The sequence below is a fragment of the Lissotriton vulgaris genome, chromosome 7 (genome assembly GCF_964263255.1).
Source record: "Lissotriton vulgaris chromosome 7, aLisVul1.2, whole genome shotgun sequence".
NCBI lineage: Eukaryota > Metazoa > Chordata > Amphibia > Caudata > Salamandridae > Lissotriton > Lissotriton vulgaris.
This window is the reverse complement of record NC_141695.1, coordinates 866,122,215-866,143,247: the sequence shown is the minus strand read 5'-3', so window position 1 is coordinate 866,143,247 and position 21,033 is coordinate 866,122,215. Positions and strand designations below refer to the sequence as shown.

Sequence of the window (21,033 nt, the reverse complement as noted above, 5' to 3'; positions counted from 1 at the left end):
GTTTGAATGGATACTACTTGCACATCAGTGTAAGTGGAGTAGGGGAAAGTGAGGGGAAGCTTAGAGGACTGGATCTCAGTAATTGTAGAAGAGACATAATAAACAGCTACTGGGGCTTGTTGCAATTTGTCATTTTTACAGTTGTATTTTAGTGATTCAAGAACAGTACCATTTCTACAAGAAACACTGTGCATATTTACCAAACAGTACATATGGGTGTGACCAGGCTGAGTGAATAAATCAATTAATCATTTATTCAATAGTGATGTGCTTGAGAGCACGGATAATCACCGCTGAGGGAAATCCTGCGACAACCAGTCGAAGAGCCAGGTCTTGAGTCCCTTTCTGAATTCCGTGCAAGAGGGTGGCAGATCCCAGGTGTCTGAAGGGTTAGTGGTAGTTCAGGCGGTGGTTGAGGCATGCTGGTCCTTGGTCGTGGAGGGCCTTGTAAGCATGTATCTCCATCTTGAATTAGCATCTTTTCCGGATAGGGAGTCAATGGAGGTACTGAGGTGGGGGGTGATGTGTGTCCATTTGGAGAGGTTGAGGGTGAGTCTGGCAGTTGAGTTCTGTATCGTCTGGAGTCTTTTCAGGAATTGGAAGGTAATTCCAGCATAGAGTTCATTCACGTGGGTGAGTTGGCTGGTGACTAGGGCTTAGGTAACTTTTTTTCTGCGGTTAACAAGGAGTCATCTGAAGACCTTTCAAAGCATGTGAAGGCTGTGGAAGCACGCGGAGGCGACTGTTTTGATCCAGGGTTTCATGGTGAGTTCGCTGTACAGGATGATGCTAAGGTTGCAGACTTTGTCTCTCAGTGTGGGTCTGAGTTCAGAAGGCCTCCAGGTGTTGTTCGACGGGGAGGTTTTGTTTTCAAAGATGAGCACTTCAGTCTTGTTTATGTTGAGCTTCAGGCAGTTGGTCTTCAGCCATTTCATGACAATAATGCAGTTGTGGAAGTTGGTCCTAGTGGTGGTTTTCTGAGAGCGAAAGGAGGAACTGGGTGTCATCCAAATAGAAAATTATGTTGGGGAAATGGGTTCTGACGATGTTGGCCAGGGGCGTCATGTATGTGTTAAACAGGGTGGGGCTGAGGTATTAAGCTTGCAGGACGCTACAGATGATGCTCTTGGGTTCAAACAAGAAGGGAGGGTGGTAGATTCTCTGTGTTCATCCTGTGAGGAAGGATGCAATCCATTTGAGGGCATCTCCCTGGATCCCGATGTGGTGGAGACTCTTGATGAGGGTGTGGTGGGATACGATGTTGAACGTTGCAGACGGGTTGAGGACGATCAAGGTTGTTGTATCTCCCTGGTCAAAAGGGGTCCAGATGTGGTCGGTGGCATCGATCTGGGCAATCTCGAGGCTGTGGTTGGCGCGGAAGACGGTCTGGGAGGTGTCCAGCAGGTTGTTGTTCTCCAGGTGTTCAGTGAGTTGGCAGTTGAAGGCCTTCTCAAGGAATTTTTAGGGAAGGGGACAAGAGGGATGGGGCAATAGTTCTAAAGATCGCTGGGGTCGGTGGAGGGTTTCTTGAGAAGGGTCTGACCTCTGCATGTTTCCATTGATCGGGGAAGGTGGCTGTGGTGGTGGAAGCACTGAGAATGGAGGTGAGATCACGGCTGATTTTCTTGCTCCTGAGGGTGAGGAAGAGGTGGGACAGGGGTCCATGGGTGCTCCAGAGTGGATGGAGTTCCTGATGGACGTGGTGCACTGTGTGTAGAGCTGTTCCCATGTGGTGAGCAGAGGGTTGTGAATGTCGTCAGTTAGCGTTAGGGTACTGTGGAGGTGTGGGAGGTTGGGGGTATGAAGTTACAATAGATGTTGGATTTCTTTAGGGGAGGTAGTCCATCAGGGGTTTGCAGAGTTCCTGGGATGGGGGGAACTTGTTCTTGTCTTGGTGGCTGATGGGCAGGAGAACTCTCTGACGATGTTGAAGAGTTCTTTGCTGTGGTTGGAGCTGGCTTCGATGCGATCTGCCAGGGAGTTTTTTTGTGTGTATTTTAGGCTTTGATGGTGTATGTTGAGGGATGATTTGAAGATGGCTCAGTTTGTGGGATCTTTGGTTGTGCACCATCATCTCTCTAAACGTTTGCAGTTGCATTTCGTGGTCCTGAGTTCTGATGTGCACCAGCTGTTTTGTTTGGCGCACTTACTGGATCTGGGGGGCTTCATAGGGGCGACTCTGCCAGCTCATTTGGTGATTCAGGCAGAGGGGTTCTCGACAGTCTGTTTGAGGTTGGTTGCGGAGTTGAGATGGGTGGTGCTGAGGGCGCCATTCCATTGCTTCGGGAGGATGGAAGGAGCTTGGGGTATAAGTGGTGGTGTCTGGTGCTCCTGCGATGGTAAAGTGGACAATAGCGTGGTAATTCCAGGTGAGTTCTGTGGCATGGGTGTACTTCACTCTGTTGCTGGCAGTGAATATTGGGTCAAGCATGTCCTGCGTTATGTGTGCAGTCGATGAACCAGTTGTGTGAGGCCGATATTGCTTATGCTTTCCAGGAGGCTGGCAGTGTTCGTTCTTTGGGGTCTTCGAGGTGGTTAATGTTACTGAGGAAGATGTGGTGCTTGGAGTCAATGGTGGGTGGGGAAATACATTCTGGAATAGGGTGCAGAATCCAGGACGTGTGCCTAGGGGTCTGTACACAAGATTACCCCATCGGTTTGGAGTTGGAAGTTGAGGTGCTCCATGATAGGTGTGGTGTTATCTGCGGTGGTGGTTCTCTGTGGATGATGACGACTCCACCTCCGTGTTTATTGGTGCAGTCCCAGTGTATCATCTTGTATCCTTAGGGGGTAGGTGTTGGGTGGCGGAGGGGTTGAGCCAGGTCTCAGTGAAGAAGAAAAATCCGGGGTGTAATGGTGATGGTGTCTCAGATTTCAGTGGCATGTTTGCAGAGCAATCCAGTGTTAAGCAGGAGGCAGTGGAGTGGTATTGTGGCAGTTGTTGTCGGTGAGGTGGTTGTGTTGAAGTATTCCATTAGAGCGGAAGGTGCTGAGTTCCATGCAGAGAGGCAGTGACGGCAGGAGAAAGGTCCTACCATTGATCAAGGAGATGCGAGGTAGCAATTGTTGCACCGCCCCGGGTCCAAGGCTGTGAACTACAGGTGATGGGAGATTCAGAGTTCCTGTCGCTTGCCTAAGTCCAGGCACCTTCTGTGTGCTGGTTGTGTGTCCCCTGCGCACAGTTGCTGTACGGCCTCCATTAAGTAGGTCCTGGGTGGGGGTAAGGGACACTGGGAGGCCGGAGCGGCAGAAATAACAATCAGCGAGGTCAAGACAAGCAACAGATAACAACAAGCAACAGGTAACAGTTGGGGGAATACTCTGTGAAAGCTTGCATTGAAGGGCAATACACTTGGATTGCATACTCAGCGGATAAATACACTGGAAAGCAAAACTCCCTGTGAGGTTGGAAAAGGAGCAGTTTTTCTGAGACGGATAATGGGGGGCAATGGGTGTACCGAGAAGCACTGTTAAGTCCCATGGCCAAACAAACAAAGGCAGAGAAATCAAGAGAAGGTACAGAAAAGTACTGCATGGAATGAAACCTGTAACATTTTAATCCTCCAGGAAATGACCCAAGTGATCTATCACTTACCTTCTTCTCCTTCTTTTTCTTATCTTTTTTGTCTTTCTTTCCTTCGTCTTTTTTCTTGTCTTTTTCATGGTCTTTGTCTTTATCTTTGTCTTTGTCTTTGTCATCACCTTTGCCAAAGACTAAAAAACACAAAACAAAATAAGAATTAAGAAAGACGGTAGTCTTGACTTCTGTATAAGGAAACACATAACTGAGTTCAAGCACATCCTTTTCTACCTGGGTGGAGGGAGGAAGGGTAGAGGAGAAGGCAGCAGACAGCGAAAGGGGTCTGGGTACATTTTGGAGCCTCCTTCGAGTATGTGGTATAATTGTGATAAGCTCTAAACACTGGCTGCTATTGGGGGGATGGAGGGGGACATCTCTAAACGGAACACATAAAGTTACTGACATTTTTTACATGATAGATTTATATAAAGTCATGTGCCCAATGCAAACTGTGCCACACAACAAAAAGGTGTACAAAAAGTGAAAATAAAACCAAGAAGTCGTGGAAAGTAATAATGAATTCATGATTGATATCAGACGCACAGTTACTAGAGATGCACACAGCTGCAAGGGGTCCTCACCTCCAAGAAGTGGTTTCATTCCAAACTCGGGCAGTTTATCATAGAAATCAATGATGATTACTACAGAAACACCATCAACAAGGATTCAACATAAGCAGCGCTCTTTTTAAGGTCACGAAATACTGCATATATCTCACAACACCCGACCTACACATTAAACAATCAGATGAGAAACTAAGCAAGCTATTTTAGTTAAGTAAATGTTTGAGATAGTTGTTCTGGCCCTTAGACACGTGTTTAAATTGCAGTTATATCTCGCTTACTACCCCTATCGAGACGTTGCTGTGGCTATCCGTTCTCTAGCCGTGGGTGGGGAGGTATCTGTGGCATTCAGACAGAGGTGATCAGGACACCACTAAAGAACCCTTCGCTGCAGCCTTTTGATCTAGTGAGTTGTTGCCCAGCCTTCTTGGACCTTTTCCAGCTAGGCTGATGGACAATGAATGGTGCAATACACACCTACAAGTGCTCACTGAAGAACATGGCACATTAGATCTGTTTCAATCAAGCTTCACCCCGTTGTGAATACTGGGTGTTATTCTCTCAGTACTGCTGCTTGCAATTAGATAGGAACTGCAGTTGTGTTTGTGCTGTGATAATCTACACCTGCCTCAGGCTCTCCCTGAGGTAAGTATTAACGGCGCTGCCTTGAAAAAGCAAGCTTCTGTCATATTGAATGATCTGCGGCACTGGGCACTAACTCCATTCTGGCCATCGCTTGGGGAGTCCTGTGAGCCACCATTTAATACCCTGTTAGTTCTTAATCGTACGAGCCCAAAGCCTTCTGATCATCATACACTGAGAGAGCTGACGCCTGCAGTTATGATGCATGAGATGAACTGGGAAATGAACCTCTGCAAGGTACACAGCACAAAGAAGACCAGAAGGAGTTGAAAAGTTATTAAGGTCCATGAGCACACCCTAGATTCTTCCTTGTTGGTTTCTTGTAGCGCAGCACCACACACGTGTTTGGATGTGTGTTTCTGCTTCTCGGTGTTTTGGCTTTAGCTTTGTACCAGAAAAGAGGTTCCCTTGCAGCACAGGCTGTTACTTGGATCAATTCAAAGGCATAGAGTTTAGTCAATATTTAACTTTTTAGTATCCAGAAGACTACACTCCTCTGATGAGCTTCAAACTGAATAAAATATGTATTAGTAGCTGCTGTCAATCATAATTCTGAGGACATCTATTACCACACAAATGACTACAATGGCCATAATATATTGGATCACAACATGAGCTTGGGATTCAATTATTAGCGCATAGCCCAAAAATTTCCATCACAATGAAGGATTGCCCCAGACTAAAGAACTAGGGGCCATATTATCAAGAAAGGGCGATACATTATCGCTGCTTTTATCGTCAGGAAACTGCAGCTAAAGCGGCGATAATGGGCTTGATAATATGCCCTTGTGAATTCCCATAGAAGCCCATGTTCACACCAGAACATGGGCTTCTATGGGAATTCACAAGGGCATATTATCAAGCCCATTATCGCCGCTTTAGCGGCAGTTTCCTGCCCATAAAAGCAGCGATAATGTATCGCCCTTTCTTGATAATATGGCCCCAGCTGTTCTGAGAGGATTTGCTCCTTCTTGCTAATAAGATTCCAAGGGTGACCCGCACAGACACTGGTGAAAGCAATCAGCCAGGGTTTCCAAGAGTGAATGGAGAGCTGGTTCTGGACTAATCCGATCTCTATCCAGACCTCTGATGCTGGAAGTGCTCGAAATGCTCCATTCAGCTTCTTTAAGCCTCAGTGAATAGAGCACACGGCACTTTGTCAACAGTATTTCATAGATCAATGAATACAACAGACAGGTTACCTCTCCTTCAACTACAAGACTTGTTGAGAAGATAAAGCATATGAAACCTCTGATGAAGGCTGTGAGCTTTTCTAAATCCAGCCTGTCCTGAAGGTAAGTTGTTTCGCTCATCTAACTAATCTCGCCGTCAGCCAAAACAAACACAAACTTACATTTTAAGACCCCAGACATCTTGGACTCTTCCTTTGTGCCTTCTGTTTGCGTAATCTGTAAAGTAAATAGTTATAATATTATTGTGGTCAACTTCACATGACAAACTCATTTGTTTCTTAACGGGCTAATAGCTGATATTACTAATTTCAGCCAACTCACAAGAAAGAAAGGTTGAGGCAGCTTTCCAAGGACTGAAGCCACCTTTTATACAAACATCACACATATATATCTTCAGCAGATGGTGTGTCCTAATGCACAGACAGGAATCACAGCAAACAAAAAACACCATTTCAAAGAGTGATTCCTTGTTAACCAGAGAGGTGCTTCAGTTGCAAAGCTTTCCACGCTCTCTTGGGAAGGCCAAGGGAGCTTTGGTACAATAACAACAAACCTCCCCTAATGAGTTAATTAATATAACATCATTGTCCCACAGACAGTATTCTTTTCATATTTTATTGCATCAAAAACCTTATATATATATATATATATATATATATATATATATATATATATATATATATATATATATATATATACATTTGTATAAAAATTAATTACTATACACAGGTTCAAATGAAACAGCCCCACCATAACATTACACAAAATCTACAAAGACAATATGACACCACATACCACACACACACCAAACATACCATACAAAGCTCAATAAAGAAGGACAATCATACATCCAACGAACCATCAACAAAGGAATAACAGGGGGAGGAGCTACGCTAGTAAACAAGATGGCTGCTTGGGCTCCTGGCTCCGCCGACCTCCGTCTCCGGCCAGATGATCCTGTCATTTATCCTGTCTTTACGCCCTGCCTCCGTGTGTATAAACCGAACTACAGCTCGATGGTGCGATCCCGAGATTTCTACCGGTTTGGTAGACAGAGTTATATTGTGTTAAAGTTTGCGGCCTAGCCCAGCTTGGAAGCCGGGGTCTCGAGTACTGGCCCAGCCGGGTTCCAGTTGAAAAACATCGGCCATGAGCGTGCGGCAGGGTCCGGTCTATGGCTGTGGAGATTTTCTTGGCCCGATTTTGATGGCGGTCTCCTGAGTTGGTAAACATCGAAGGAGGGGTGACGATGCACGACTGAGGCTGTGGGCGGAGGTCCCTGACCCGGTGGCCTGCTTAGCCACCCGCCGGCGTTCGCTAGGTTGGGATCTTCGCTTGCAGTGGCGAAGCGCAGATCAATGCCGCTGTTAACATTGAATCTCCCTCTGCTGTTGTCCGTTACACTTTTGACTGTTCCCCCGGGGAGACCGGGCTCTATGGGGGACGTGAAAATGGTTGATATCGAGCGGGGAGCAGTGGAGCGGACTGAGAATCCTGCTCCACTACAAGGAATGAAGCAGCTCGAGATACCCACGATGGCCATTTTGATAGAGGAAGCGGACCCCGTTCAACGAGAGGTGTCGGAGCCTCCGGCCGGTGTGATGGCCAATAGGAGCGAGATCGGTGCTTCGAATGGGTTGTCAAGCCTACTATCAACGCTGACTGTGGAAGGACTAATCGGTGCTCCCTTTCCGGAGACTTTTGATGAGAACTGTTTTGGGATTGAAACCGCGTCTCTCCCCTATCCGCCAGTTCCATTACGATTAAGAAAAGGGGGTGGTGATGGACAGAGTATCTGAATTAAACAGAACACTCGTACCCAGTCAACAGATCAGGGCTTGATCCATCACCGTTTTTTAGCTCACTGCACCATCCCAGCTCAGAACCTGGCTACATGCAAATTAGTCTGTCCCTGGCTCAGTGCATCATGGGAACAGGGCAGACCAAACTACCAAGCCAATTCTTATACTGGAAAGGAAACAAGCTTCCGGGGACTGGTTTCTGGCATTACAGCCGTCTTCGGCCCGGCTTGCTTGAATCCTGATGGTGCAGTGAGCAAGGGACTCACATCTGAGTATACCCTTCCACGCTTATGGTGGACAAAGCGATTCAGAAAAGGGGGTGGTGATGGACAGAGTATCTGAATTAAACAGAACACTCGTACCCAGTCAACAGATTAGGGCTTGATTCATCACCGTTTTTTAGCTCACCGCACCATCCCAGCTCAGAACCCGGCTACATGCAAATTAGTCTGTCCCTGGCCCAGTGCATCATGGGAACAGGGCAGACCAAACTACCAAGCCAATTCTTATACTGGAAAGGAAACAAGCTTCCGGGGACCGGTTGCTGGCATTACAGCCGTCTTCGGCCCGGCTTGCTTGAATCCTGATGGTGCAGTGAGCATTACGATGGCGGAGGAAACAAAGTTGGGAGTTTATGACGGTGAGGAGAGTCTTTGGACCTGATGGAGTTCTCAGTGACTTAACATCTTTGCTTGATCTCAGTTTGAACTTTGCTGTACTTTTCTCGTATTTTGACTATCCTGTGGAGGCGGCAGTTCGTCCGGAAGGGGTTCGCACATCCGATCGAAAGGGTCAAGGATGAGACTGATTGACTGGGTTTGACATTGTGGTCTTGATGGATGTAGGATTTGCTACCATGATGCTTGCGGGAGGTTGGGCGGTGTTTACAGTTTCCCCTGTTGTGTACTGCATTAGCTTTTTAATAGATTTGGGGATTTACTCTGGGGGATTCTTGGTTCTGTCGTGAGGGAGGGGGGACCGGGGGCACATACGACGGTGCACACCTCCATTTTCTATTTTTAGTATTTAGTTAGATGGGGCGACAGGCACACTGCTAGTTGGGGTTCGGCGAAAGCCATATGCAGGGGTGCAGGGTGGGGGGATGGGTGTTAATGTAGTTAGTTTAGACTGTGGCGCGAATATTTTTGTCATTTATCCTGATTTCGTTTTTTCGTATCTGGGGGCACAACGCCTTTCTTTATCCTGTTCTGTTGGGTGGCGGGGACTGAGTACTGTAGCGCATCAAGTGTAGCTTAATTGTGTGCAGTCAACAATTATTGAACCATCTACACGTCGATGTTTCAATGACCCCGCCCACTGTTTTATACAGAAATCCTGATATCTGAAAACGTTTGCTTATTATTGTAACTGAATGTGATGTCCCAGATATGTCTTTGTTTTATTTTGTTTTATATTCGAAAATAAAAAGAAATATAAAAAAAACCCAAAGGAATAACAAAATATGCATTTCAAAACTCGCGTTTCGGAGTGGAAGTTTAACCAACAAATCCTTCGTCAGGGCGTAGAAGGTACAGTTCATAAGGTGGTCAGGTACCATCCATAGATCATGAATATATATTTACAAAGTGGTGTAGGGGGCTCTTTATCACAATTTATTTTATCCATGTGTATCAACATAATTCAGATGGCACTGTCAAGCAGAAGAAGAGACCTTGTACTAGGTCAAAAGTCAGGATAACTTCATGATGGTCAGAAGTACATTGAAATGTGAAAACGGCAAGCCATACCAGGTAGAAAAGAGGCGGACAATGGGCAGCATGAAAAGCCTCAAGCCGCTATGCCATGATAATTCTATGTTTCAAAAACGTGGGGCAAGTTGAATGTGGACCGCAGTGCATTCAAAAGCGAAAAAAAAATTACCAATAGTAGCTGAGGGCCGCCGGATTCAAGGATATCCCAGGTAGGTCAAGGCCACAGCTTGAAAACTCTTCTATACCGCATCAAGGGGGGTCTCTGCTTCCTTGGGAATCAGTCAAGGGATCTTTGGTTGCATAATGTAAGCTGGTATTGGTCTGGTGACCACCCATTTTCCCTTACTTCTGCTTTTCCCAGTTAGTCTCTGTGCCACCCAGTAGATTGACGAAAGACTTGCAGGGGCCACGGTGTCATGCCACACATCTTTTTTTCATTGGCAGCCTGCCTCCTTTTTAGGTCAAGCCAGCTAGACAGTGCATGCGCTGTCTGTTGAGAGGCATATTGTGACTTACCAAGCACATAGAGCGCCTCAGAGCCGGCCTGTTGCTTACCCTTTGTTGGTTTACCTTATCACTCTCATTTGACTGCTCCTTATTCATGTCCTTGATTGTAAAATTGTGTTTGTCCCTCCCATGAGGCATTGCCACTTTAAAATCTCTTTGACTGGCTGGCATTCCGGCTTCCGTTGCTTACGTTTCAAGTACTACTTTTTTCCGCTTCCGCTGCTTACTTTTCAAGTACTACTTTTTTCCGCTTCCGTTGCTTACTTTTCAAGTACTACTTTTTTCTGCTTCCGTTGCTTACTTTTCAAGCACTACTTTTTTCCTTAGTGTAACGCACTCCCGTAGAGTGAATGTGTTTTTGAGCCCTCTCCCTCATGTACGTCTCTGCACTGTAAATCGTGTTGCTTTCTGTTGCTTGACTACTTCTACCCGCCCTCTGACCTATTGCTCTGGCCCACCTGCCCCTCCCCATTATTTCCACCACCCTAATTCTCCGTGTTTCTTCCCCCAACCCACATGCTGCCTTCGGTCCTATCCTCCACCCCTGCTGCTTTCAGGTCCCCTTCGCCTTTGCCCCTGTTGCTTTCACATGCCCTCCATGGTTGCTTAGGCGTTTCCCCACAGCCTCCCCTATTATGCTTCACCGTTCATCCCCCATCCTATGCCATGTTGGTAAGCTGTTCACCCTACCTCCCTTGTGATAGTCCCACTCCACCCACTTGTTTAAAAACTAAAAACAATGCAGACTGATAACTAAAAAAATTTTTAAAAACCCATCATTTTGTAGGTGTGTACCTTTGTGGGTAGCCACAACAAAGGCTTTTGTATATTCTTTAACTTTAGCCATGCTGCACAGCATCGTGGATGCTATGCAGTGTGGCTAAAAGTCATTGGCAAACCCAATCGGTCACCAAGGCAAGAACTGTTGGCTTTGCCAATGTTTTTTTCCACTGTTACAGTCTTTTTTGTACCACAGAGGCTATGTTGAAGATATTGTGGGTTGTTTTGTTTGCACACCTGCCTCAGCATCATCTTTTATCTGTCACCAGTCACAGTGCACACCCACATAGGATGTTTCCTTTGTTGCACAACATAGCTGTTGTGTTGTGTGGGTGATCACAGGTTTTAAAAAAATGAGCGTCTCCTGTTATTGTGTCACATTGTATCAGTCTTTCACTATATTACGCACTCTCCTATTACCACCTTGTCCACCTTCCTGTTCCAGTCCTTACATCACGAGGTCTACCTCGATGCGAGACATGATGTGCCAATCCTGTACTACAAAACTCACGCCCCTATTCCTTTAATTACTGGAAATAGAAGGTGGATTTTACCACACCTCCCAATTTAATACCTGAAAAGGAAACCTACACCTAACCACGTCCTTTATTTTCCTGTCTGAACTTGGACATGGTACCTGTGCTTGCTCACAATAAATATTAAATATTTATCTTTTAAAAACTGTTGGTCCTGCCTCTTTGTTCTAGCCAGTGCAAGACCCTTTAAGGAAGTTTAAAGCTTTTTAATTGTTTTCATAACAAACCTGCGTTAGTGGTCTTCTGTCTGTTCTTTCATGGTAATCTTCTTCCTGTCTTTTTGTTGGCTCCTAACCACGATTCCTAGGTTTTAGGTTTAATTAATATACATTTGCCCTTTTGCCTGATTATAGATTGCGTCTCTTTCATTTCAAGTTCCTTCACAGGCTATTGTACACCCCTACAACTGCGAGACATGGTTTTGAGGGAGGAGGTATGCTGCGAGAGATGCATGGCACCTCAGGCCTCGTTTTTAGGTCTCGCCTATCGCAGTGCACATGCGCTACTCTTTGAGAGGGCCCTTGGAATCACTTCAGGCTTCCAAGAGCCTTATCCTTGTGGGTCTGCCTCCTCCCACACATCCCATTAGCCTTTGCGTGTGGCTTTCAATAATTAAAGCACTCAAATGGCCAAAGACGGGTGCTAGCCTGCCTTACCTCAAAACGTTCACTCCTCTGGCCTAGGGGTCTCGGGAGCGAGCTGTGGCGGGCAGGATGCCATCTGTTCTAGATCAGGTTTCCTGCATTCCTTACAGTGCGCTCACCACTCTTGGGCACCACTCCCGGGCTTGTCTGCCCGTCTCTTTATTTCTGTCTTCTCCTTGTCGCTTTACGCCTTGTGCCTTCGTCTGCCCGTCTATTACACCCTGTTCTCTTCTTTACTTGTTTTCTCTTTTACTTTTTCCGCCCAGGTTCCTCTCTCTTTCTTTATGTCTCCTCCTGGTCCCTTTACGCCTCGTGCCTTCTCTGCATGGCCTTTTCTCGTTTCCGCTGCGCACCTTCCCCCACTCTCTCCTCACGCAGCTGCCATCTCTGTCATCTACTTAGCTCTCCTGACAGAACTGGTGATGTTCCGTTTGCCGTGTAACCTCATTACAGTCAACTGAACAGAAACAGGAGTTAAAGTGCTTCGCCTCTGGTCACGGATAATGTTAGAGGTGGAGCACCAAGATGGCAGCAGCGCTGCTGACTTGCACAGGGTTATATATACGAAGTCGGAGACAGAATAGAAGCTGTTGTTAGTCAAAGTACTGGGTAATGCCAGGCCTGGGGTCACACCCAGGACGGACAGCGCTTCTAAACCCAATTAACAACTCCGCCGGTAATTCAATTATAACAAATATATCACTGCCCAGCTTATGTCGGCAAGGAAACTCAGTGAGCTGAGCACTCGATTCAGAATTGTGATCTACACATTTGGAGTTTGAATCCTGGTAGGGTCACCTAAGCCTTTCATCTTGCCAAGGTCGATAAATTGAGTAGCATTTATTATTTATAGGTCATTGTTTGTAGTAGTTTGTAGCATTTATCATTTATAGGTCATTGTTTGTAGTACTTAGCGAAAGAAAAAACAAAGTGTGGGCGGCTGAATTCTTGGTACTCATTTTTAGGGCTTTTTACTTCTCTTGCAAATATGTGATGGAATGGCAAATATAAACTGCATTAGCCCTGTTGTAAACGGTTGGGACTACACATTGCATTCTGGCAGCACTGTTGAGAAGATTGCAACCTATTAAAGTTCTTCTAAACAAAAAAAAAAGTACATTTCTAAAGCAAGCGTGAGTGAAAGCAGACTTGTTAGTATGGATTGTGGTGCAACTTCTAATACTGGGAGCTCACTACATACAACTTAGTACAGTTAAACAGGATGTGCTGCTTGGCTAAACACTTACAAAGTCCCAAAGGCGAGACCTATTGGCTATGCCATTGCTTGCTTGTTACACTTTGCTTGAGAAACACCTGGGATAGCAAAGTACTAGCAAGAAGTACACTCCACTCTTCGATAGATCATCGGCCATCCACAAACTCACCTGGTCAGTCTACTAGGGTATGTTAAAGATCTACCACCAGCACACAGGCGCCTAACAGCTATGCCCTGACTCCTAGCCAAACGCCAAATAGACAAACACTGAGGGAAGAAATCTGTACCCAGGGCCACACTTTGGCTGAGGGACTCATTGCACTGCCAGTAACAATTAACCACCTACTGGGAGTTGATGCCCCCAACGGCTCGGCCCATAGACATTTGGGAGCCCCTTATGACATATCTGAGATAGTGAGATGCCCCCTCCCCTCAAATACACACTGTATAATACCTACAATTGATGGCCTGAAGTTAACATGTAATAGGGGAGGTATTTATAAAGGGACCCATGATCGTGATGAACTTGTCCATGAGACATGCTCTGAGGGTCACGCCTCTCCTGTGCCCCCCCTACAATGCCGATGTTTGTGTATTGTATTGTATTGTATTGTAATTGCATTTATATAGCGCTTACTACCCCTGACGAGGCGTTTAAGCACTTTTTCGGCGAGTAGCATGCTACTACGGGACCCATAGAGGATTAGTGTTGAATTAGTACAGTGAAACATGCAAGTACATTTTAAGTGGTGGATAGGTTAGCCAGTTATTTGGATTTGGAATGATAGCAGAAGGATAGAGGAGGACAAAGGTTTGTATTTATATAGCGCTTGTTGACGCATGTTATTCAGGAAGCCTACAAAGGATTAGCGGTGAATTAATATGGTGAAATATGAAGTAATTTCAGGGGTGGATATTAGTCAGTTACTTGGAGTGGGAAGGATAGCGGAGGGATAAAAGGGGAAGAAAGATTTGCATTCATATAACACTTGTTACCCCTGATGGGTGTTGAATCACTTTTCTGGCGAGTAGCACGCCACTCCGTAACCCATAAAGGATTACTGTTGAAAATCAGTATAGTAAAAATAAAAAATAAATATGAAGTAATTTGAGTAGTGGATATGTTATTCAGTTATTTAGGTAGTATATTAGTATAGTTTAATATGGAATTTGAGAAGTGAACATGTTAGTCTGTTAATTTTGATTGAAAAGGGTAGTGGAGGGATAAAAGAGTGAAAGATTTTTTTGTTGTTGATTTTTTAATATTTTTATTTTAGGTCTTAGCAATAGGAGGAGGCTTTTGGATGAGTAAAAGGGAGTTTTGGATGGAGGACTCAGAGGAAAGAGTTTAGAAAGGTTTGTTTTAGGGGATCGGTATAGTAAAAGATGTGTCAGATGATGCAAGGATGGGTTGAGTAGGAGAGAGTCTAGAAAGGGTTATTTTGTCAATCCTCGTAGTGGTATGGGGTTTGGGATAAATGAGAAAGTGGATGTAGAGGATATATTGATAGATGTATAGGATGTGAGATAGGGTAGTGCATTGGAAGGAGTAGTAGAAGAAGTTTGAGATGAGTCAGAAGGTTGGGCTAGAAGATATATTGAGCGAAGTATAGGCTGAGAAATAGGTTAGTGCATTGGAAATGCTAAATTAGAAGAAAGTGATAAATGTATAGATCCATAGTTACATTGAAAGTATATAGATACATAAAGGAGGTAAGTATATGTAGATTAAAGATATTGATATAGGCACAGGATGAGAAATAGGGTAGTGCATTGGATATGCTTTTTCAGGAGAAAAGTAACAGACACACAGATCCAAGTACATGGAAGGTACAAAGATGCACAATGGAAGTATGTACATGTAGACCAAGGATGATTTTTATTTAATTATTATTATTTTTTTTTTCTCTCAACAACATAATTATTTTACATGTTTATACAACGTAATACACAAAGATAGGTACATATCTATAGTGAAAAGAAAAATGCTTGTATACAGAGGGATATGCTGTAAATTTCTGTTTGCGTATGGTGCTTATGCGGGAAAGAGCAAAATCTTGAGTAGTTTTCTGAAGATAAGGTGGTTGTCGGTGGACCTTATGTTGGGGGGGTAAAGAGTTCCATAATGTGGCTGCTTGAACAGAGAAGGATGTGACACCCTTGGGTTTTTTCTTGTATGGTGGGATTTTGAGGCGAAATACTCCTTTACAGCGGAGGTTCCTTTGTTGACTGTGTTTGGTGATTTTATTCCTGATGAAAAGCAGTCCCATTCCATGTATTGCTTTGTGGGTGATACAAAGCAGCTTGAACGTGGATCTTCTTGCAACCGGTAACCAATGCAGGGCTTTCAAGGCAGGGGAGATGTGATCTCGCGGTTTGATATGCAAGAGTAGTCTGGCAGCCGAGTTCTGAATCAGTTGTAGTCTTTTCATGGTCGTTAAAGGTGATCCGTGGCAGAGGCTATTGGCGTAATCGAGTTTGGACAGAACAAGCGAAATGGTAGCTTGGACCTTGTGTGGAAATCCCAAAGGCGGGAAAATTTGTCGCAGCTTTTTTATAGTAGCAAAGCTTGATCTTGCTAGTTTATCCACTTGGGCATTCATCAACAGCTTGGAGTCCATGGTCATTCCAAGGTTTCTTACTTCCTTCAATACTTTAGGCAGTGATCCCAGTTCATCAGGCCATGCGGCAAGCGGGTTGTAATGTTTCCAATCGCCACACGTGAGTATTTCAGTTTTTGAAGCATTCAATTTGAGATGGCTCCAGGTCATCCACTGATCCACGGCTCTGAGACAGCTGAAAATTGGTGATTTTCCAATGTCTTTGGGGCATTCAAGTTGAAGGAGTATTTGCGTGTCATCTGCATAGTTATAGCACGTGAGGTGAAATGTATTGATCACTACTGGTAATGACTTCATGTAGATGTTGAAAAGCATGGGCGAGATGATAGAACCTTGTGGGACCCCTGCTTTTGTGGAGTGTGGTTTGAACGAGAAAGGTGGGGTATGGATGACATTAGTTCTGTTTTGAAGGTAGGACGCTATCCAGCCTAAAGCAATTCCCTCTATGCCGGCTTCATAGAGTCTTTGTTTCAGAGTGTCATGGTCAACCGTGTCAAAGGCAGCTGAGAGGTCCAAGAGGAGTAGCACAGCAACCCCGTTGCGGTCAACTGTATTCTTTAGGTCATCCCAGATGTCAAGGAGGGAAGATTCAGTGCCTCTTCCCGGACGGAATCCTGTTTGGAAGTCTGAAAGTATGTCATTCTCTTCAAAGAATTGTGACATCTGGGCGAATGCTGCTCTTTCTATCAGTTTTCCAAGGAATGGTCCATTTGTAATGGGTCTGTAGTTGTCAGGGTTCAGCGGGTCCAAGTTTGTTTTCTTCAGTAAAGGGCGTATGTATGACTTTTTGAGTTCTTCTGAAATATTCCAGTAGTTAAGGAATCGTTGATGATTCTTCTTGCTGGAGTGGCAGCAGAGGTTATTAAAAGAATTGTCTTGAAAGTTTGTGGTGGACAGGGCTCAGAAGGGCTGCCGGCAGACCTGCTTGCTTTGACCAGGTCCATAAATTCATTGTGTGAGATGTGTCGGAAGGAACGGAGAGGCTTGATTAGAGCATTCTTGGATTGTTATTTTGTACAACAGTTAGTGCTGGTGCTTTGTTTCTGTTTTAAGTACGATTCCAATGTGTCTGCTTTGTCCGTGTAATGATTTGCCAGTTTGCCTGTGAAATCTTGAGTAACAGGATGAGTTCCTTCTAGGCAATTTGGTTTGCGAAATTCATTGAGTATTTTATAGAATTCTTTATTTGCATATTTAGCGTTTTGAATTCTGTTTGAATATTACCTTTTCTTAGCTTTTTTGATAGCAGACTTGTACAATCTGTTAATTTTCATGTAGGTGAAGTTTGTTTTGTTTGGCGTTTGTTTTGAACCAGGTACGTTGCAGCTTTCGAATTTATTGTTTTATGTATTTTATTTCTACGTTTCTCCAAGGCACTTTTTTATTTTGTTCTCTTGTGTGGTTTTGAGTGGTATCAGGTTGTCGAAAGCTTCATGTAGCCACTCGTATAGATTTTGAACAGAATTCATGCTTTCCAGATTTGTACTGGAGGTTAGTTGTGTTTCCAAGTGTTCCAAATTGAGTTTGTTCCACGGACCATAGGTGGATGGATGTAAGGTAGTTTTAGGTGAATCGCTTAGTGTTGTTTTATGTTGGAAGGCAAGCAAGTGGTGGTCTGACCATGTGACTGGAGTTATAGTTTGAAAAGTAACAAGTTCAGTATTAGCAAAAATGACATCTAGGATATGTCCAGCGGTGTGTGTCGGATTGTGGACAATCTGATGCAGGTTCAATGCGTCTAGGCCAGTGATTATAGTTTTTGGATGGGTCATATTGGATTTATCAAACCAAACGTTAAGGTCACCCAGAACGCATAGGTTGGAGTGTATTGTTATCAGGTTTGAAACTGTTTCTAGAAGTGCGTCTGGGAACGTTGCCTTGCTAGGTGGAGGTCTGTAAAGGAGCAGAAAGTTACAGGAGGAAGACGGTGTAGGATTGCATCTTGTCAGAAGAGCCTCACAATTCTTTAAGGAGATGTTGTCAATTTTAGTGATATGTATTGTTTGCCTGAATACAACAGCTAAACCACCTCCTTTTTTGGCTATACGATTTCTGGTGATTATTTGATAGCCTAGAGGAATGGCTTCATTCAGGACTGGAGCCATATCTTCTCCCAACCATGATTCGGCTACGAATAGTATGTCTGGTTTTACATCGGTGAGAAGGTCATAGATGTGATGCTTGTTTTTAGAGAGGGATCGAGCATTTATTAGTAGACAATTTAGTGAGTGGCCTTTGGTGATATTGGGACTTTGTTTGGTAGAAGAGTGATCAGTATTGTGTGGGTTTGTAGCAGGTGTTTTAGTGCTGGTATTAGCTGTATTAGGATAGCAATCTTGTAGCTGTTCTGTATCGTGTTCCTCATGCAGCATGCTGAGAAGGCATTTTGATGGGTCTGAATGTGTATGTGTTGGAGATGGTGTTTGAGAGTGAGTTGGAGTGCTGTGTTGCTTTTGTGGTGTAACATTGTTGTGAAGTAAACATGGGGAAGCAAAGTTGTGAGACCGTCTTCAACAGAAAGTTCCTGGGAAACTTTAACAAAAGTCTGTAAAGAAAAGTGAGCATTCTTCTCTCTCGTCCAACCATCTTTCACACATTTGATGACTTCTCCTAGTAAAACATGCCTGGATAGTAGATCCCTCCACTCTGTTCCACTAACAGCACACATCTCATCCAAAACCAAAGCAGCCACAAAACAATCCTCATCATCATCATCATCATCAAAATCATTGTCACTCAACAGTATATCAGAGCGCTTTACAAGCAGTGGAAATTTATACAAAAACAATACACAATAGCAGTATATATCAAGCAGTATGAGATATAAAAACATAATACAGCAGTACACAGTACAGAAATACAGATATTTGTGGATAAAGTGTGCATAAATAAAACAGCCAAGAGAGGTAGATCAAAAGCTGAATCCTAAGATGCGCTAAATCTTGTCTCTGATATAGAGAAAGGTGCGGGCCGAGAAAGCCAACGTGCAATGTAGATTGTCTGTTTGCATATACATAGGTCATGAATGTCAGAGAGGCTCATGTGAATTTTTCCATGAGGATCGCCTTTACTTCCTTTTTGAACAATGCAGTAGATGTGGTAAGTCTGGTTTCTGGGGGTAGTGCGTTCCAAATCCTAGGAGCCATCCCTAAGAAGGAGCGTTTGTAAGTTTTCGCCTTAATAAATCTGTGTGGCTTCAGTAATAGGCTTTCTGCACTTCTTGTGGATCTCTTGCCTCCCGAGATAGACAGTTTCCGAGAGAGATAGCTGGGTGCTTTATGGTGAATGGCTTTGTGGGTTAAGCATGCTATTTTTAGGTGAATTCTGGCTTCCCATGGTAGCCAATTCAATGCTTTCAGGTCGGGGTAGATGTGGGACCTTTTTTTTGAGCTTGTGATGAGCCTGGCTGCAGCGTTGATGGTGGCTCTTAGAGGTGCTGTTGTAGCTTTGGGGAGACCGCAAAGAGACACACTTCCAAATTCGATCCTGGGGATAACTAGAGCTTGAACTGCCGTTTTGAGGTCGTTTTTTGGTAGGAAGGGTTTAAGTTTCCTTAGAATATTAATCTGGAAATTTGCACCTTTTGTTGCATTGGCAATGTGTTTATGCATTTTGAGGTTGTCATCAAGGGTTATACTCAGAGATTTAGCTGAGTCAATGATTGTCGGTTGCACGTTGAATGCGGTGAGGTGTTTGAACCAGTCCTGGAGCAGGGGAATTTTGGAGGGTGGAGCTATGAGTAGGAATTCAGTTTTGAGTGTGTTAAGTTTGAGGTGGTTCTCAGTTAGCCATGTTTGGGTGCTCAACAGTGTTTGGTTGAATAGTATGACATCTTCAGGAGTATGAATCTTCAGATAGAGTTGTGTATCGTCTGCATACATGTGAAATTGGACGTTGGATGCTTGCAACAAGACAGTAAGAGGTTCCATGAATAGATTGAACAGTGTGGAAGATAAAGCGGACCCTTGTGGGACTCCAAGAGTTACTGGAACTGGATTGGAGAAGGAGTTATTGACCTTGAATTTTTGGGTCCGGTTTTGAAGAAAGGAGGTAAACCAATTGAGCACTGACCCTGATAGACCCATTCTGAGGTTCAGTAGATCGGTCAGGTTCTCATGTTTGACCGTATTAAAGGCAGAGGAGAGATCTAGCAGGATGAGTAGGCATGAACTATTCTGGTCGAGTATTTGTAGCGCATCATCAATAATGTGAGTCATGGCTGTTTCGGTGCTATGCCCTGCTCTAAAGCCAGATTGGTGATTGTCAAGGAGGCTGAAGAGGTCAATATGTTTTGTCAATTGTTGGAGGACGCATTTTTCCAAGAGTTTGGCTAGGTAGGGCCATTCGAAATAGGACAACAGTTGTTAAGATCCATCGGGTCAGCTGTGTTTTTTTTTAGGATGGGTGTGACTTGCCCTATTTTGAGGACGTCAGGGATGCACCCTTGGTGTAGAGAGCTGTTGATGATCTTGGTCCAGAGCGGCAGGATCAGAGGGGTTAGATCTTTAACTGCGTTAGCAGGGAGAGGATCGGTGGTATGATTGGCTGGCTTGAGGGTGCTAAGAATCTTGCCTACAGCTTCTTCCCTGTATGGGTCGAAGGAAGACCATGCTGCATAATTTTTTAGTTGAAGTTTTGAGGATGTTTGTTGAAGCGGAGTTGGAGATGGAGATGAGGGAGGTATTGTTATATGAGGGTAAGATTGTAGGACTGTGAGGTCGTTGAGGAGATCCCTCTTGATGTTTTCTGTTTTGGTGTTAAAGAAAGCCGAGAATTCTTCACAGGTGCATTGGGTGCCTGAGGTATCTTGTAGTTGTTTAGGTTCGTCTCTAGATTGTGATTTGATTAAATCAAACAATTTTTTGGGTCTATTTCTTGCCTGATCTAGTTGGTGAGAGAAAAATTCGGCTTTAGTGTGTTTGATCTTTCTGTAATAGTCTTTTTTTCTTCCTTCTTAGAGTTTTCAGGTGTTTGGCAGAAGGGACTGATCTCCAGAGACGCTCTGAGGTTCTAAGAGAGCGTCTGTCATCGTTCAGCAGGTCATTGAACCAGGGTTTAGAGTTTTTAGAAGGCACTCTCTTTAGTTGTAGAGGAGCGGCTTCATTGATACCCGTAGTCATTGTGTTAAGATAATGATTGGTGAGGTCATTTACGGAGGAGAGGTCCTCCGGAGGCAGGAGTAGTTTATGTGAGTGAATGGGCTAAGTGTTGGGCTTGAGTTTTTTCAAGTCTCTTTT

General features: G+C 44.4%; 1 protein-coding gene across 1 annotated transcript in view; it reads right to left on the bottom strand.

Moving 5' to 3' along the window:
- LOC147702591 (uncharacterized) overlaps positions 1-21,033 on the bottom strand; it is a 49,783-nt gene that overhangs the window by 13,501 nt on the left and 15,249 nt on the right. Inside the window, exons 3-4 of the mRNA XM_086929423.1 lie at positions 6,140-6,194; positions 3,596-3,714 (exon numbers count right to left, since the gene is read on the bottom strand). Coding sequence (XP_086785549.1) covers positions 3,596-3,714; positions 6,140-6,194 — 174 coding nt within the window. The remainder of the gene's footprint in view (positions 1-3,595; positions 3,715-6,139; positions 6,195-21,033) is intronic.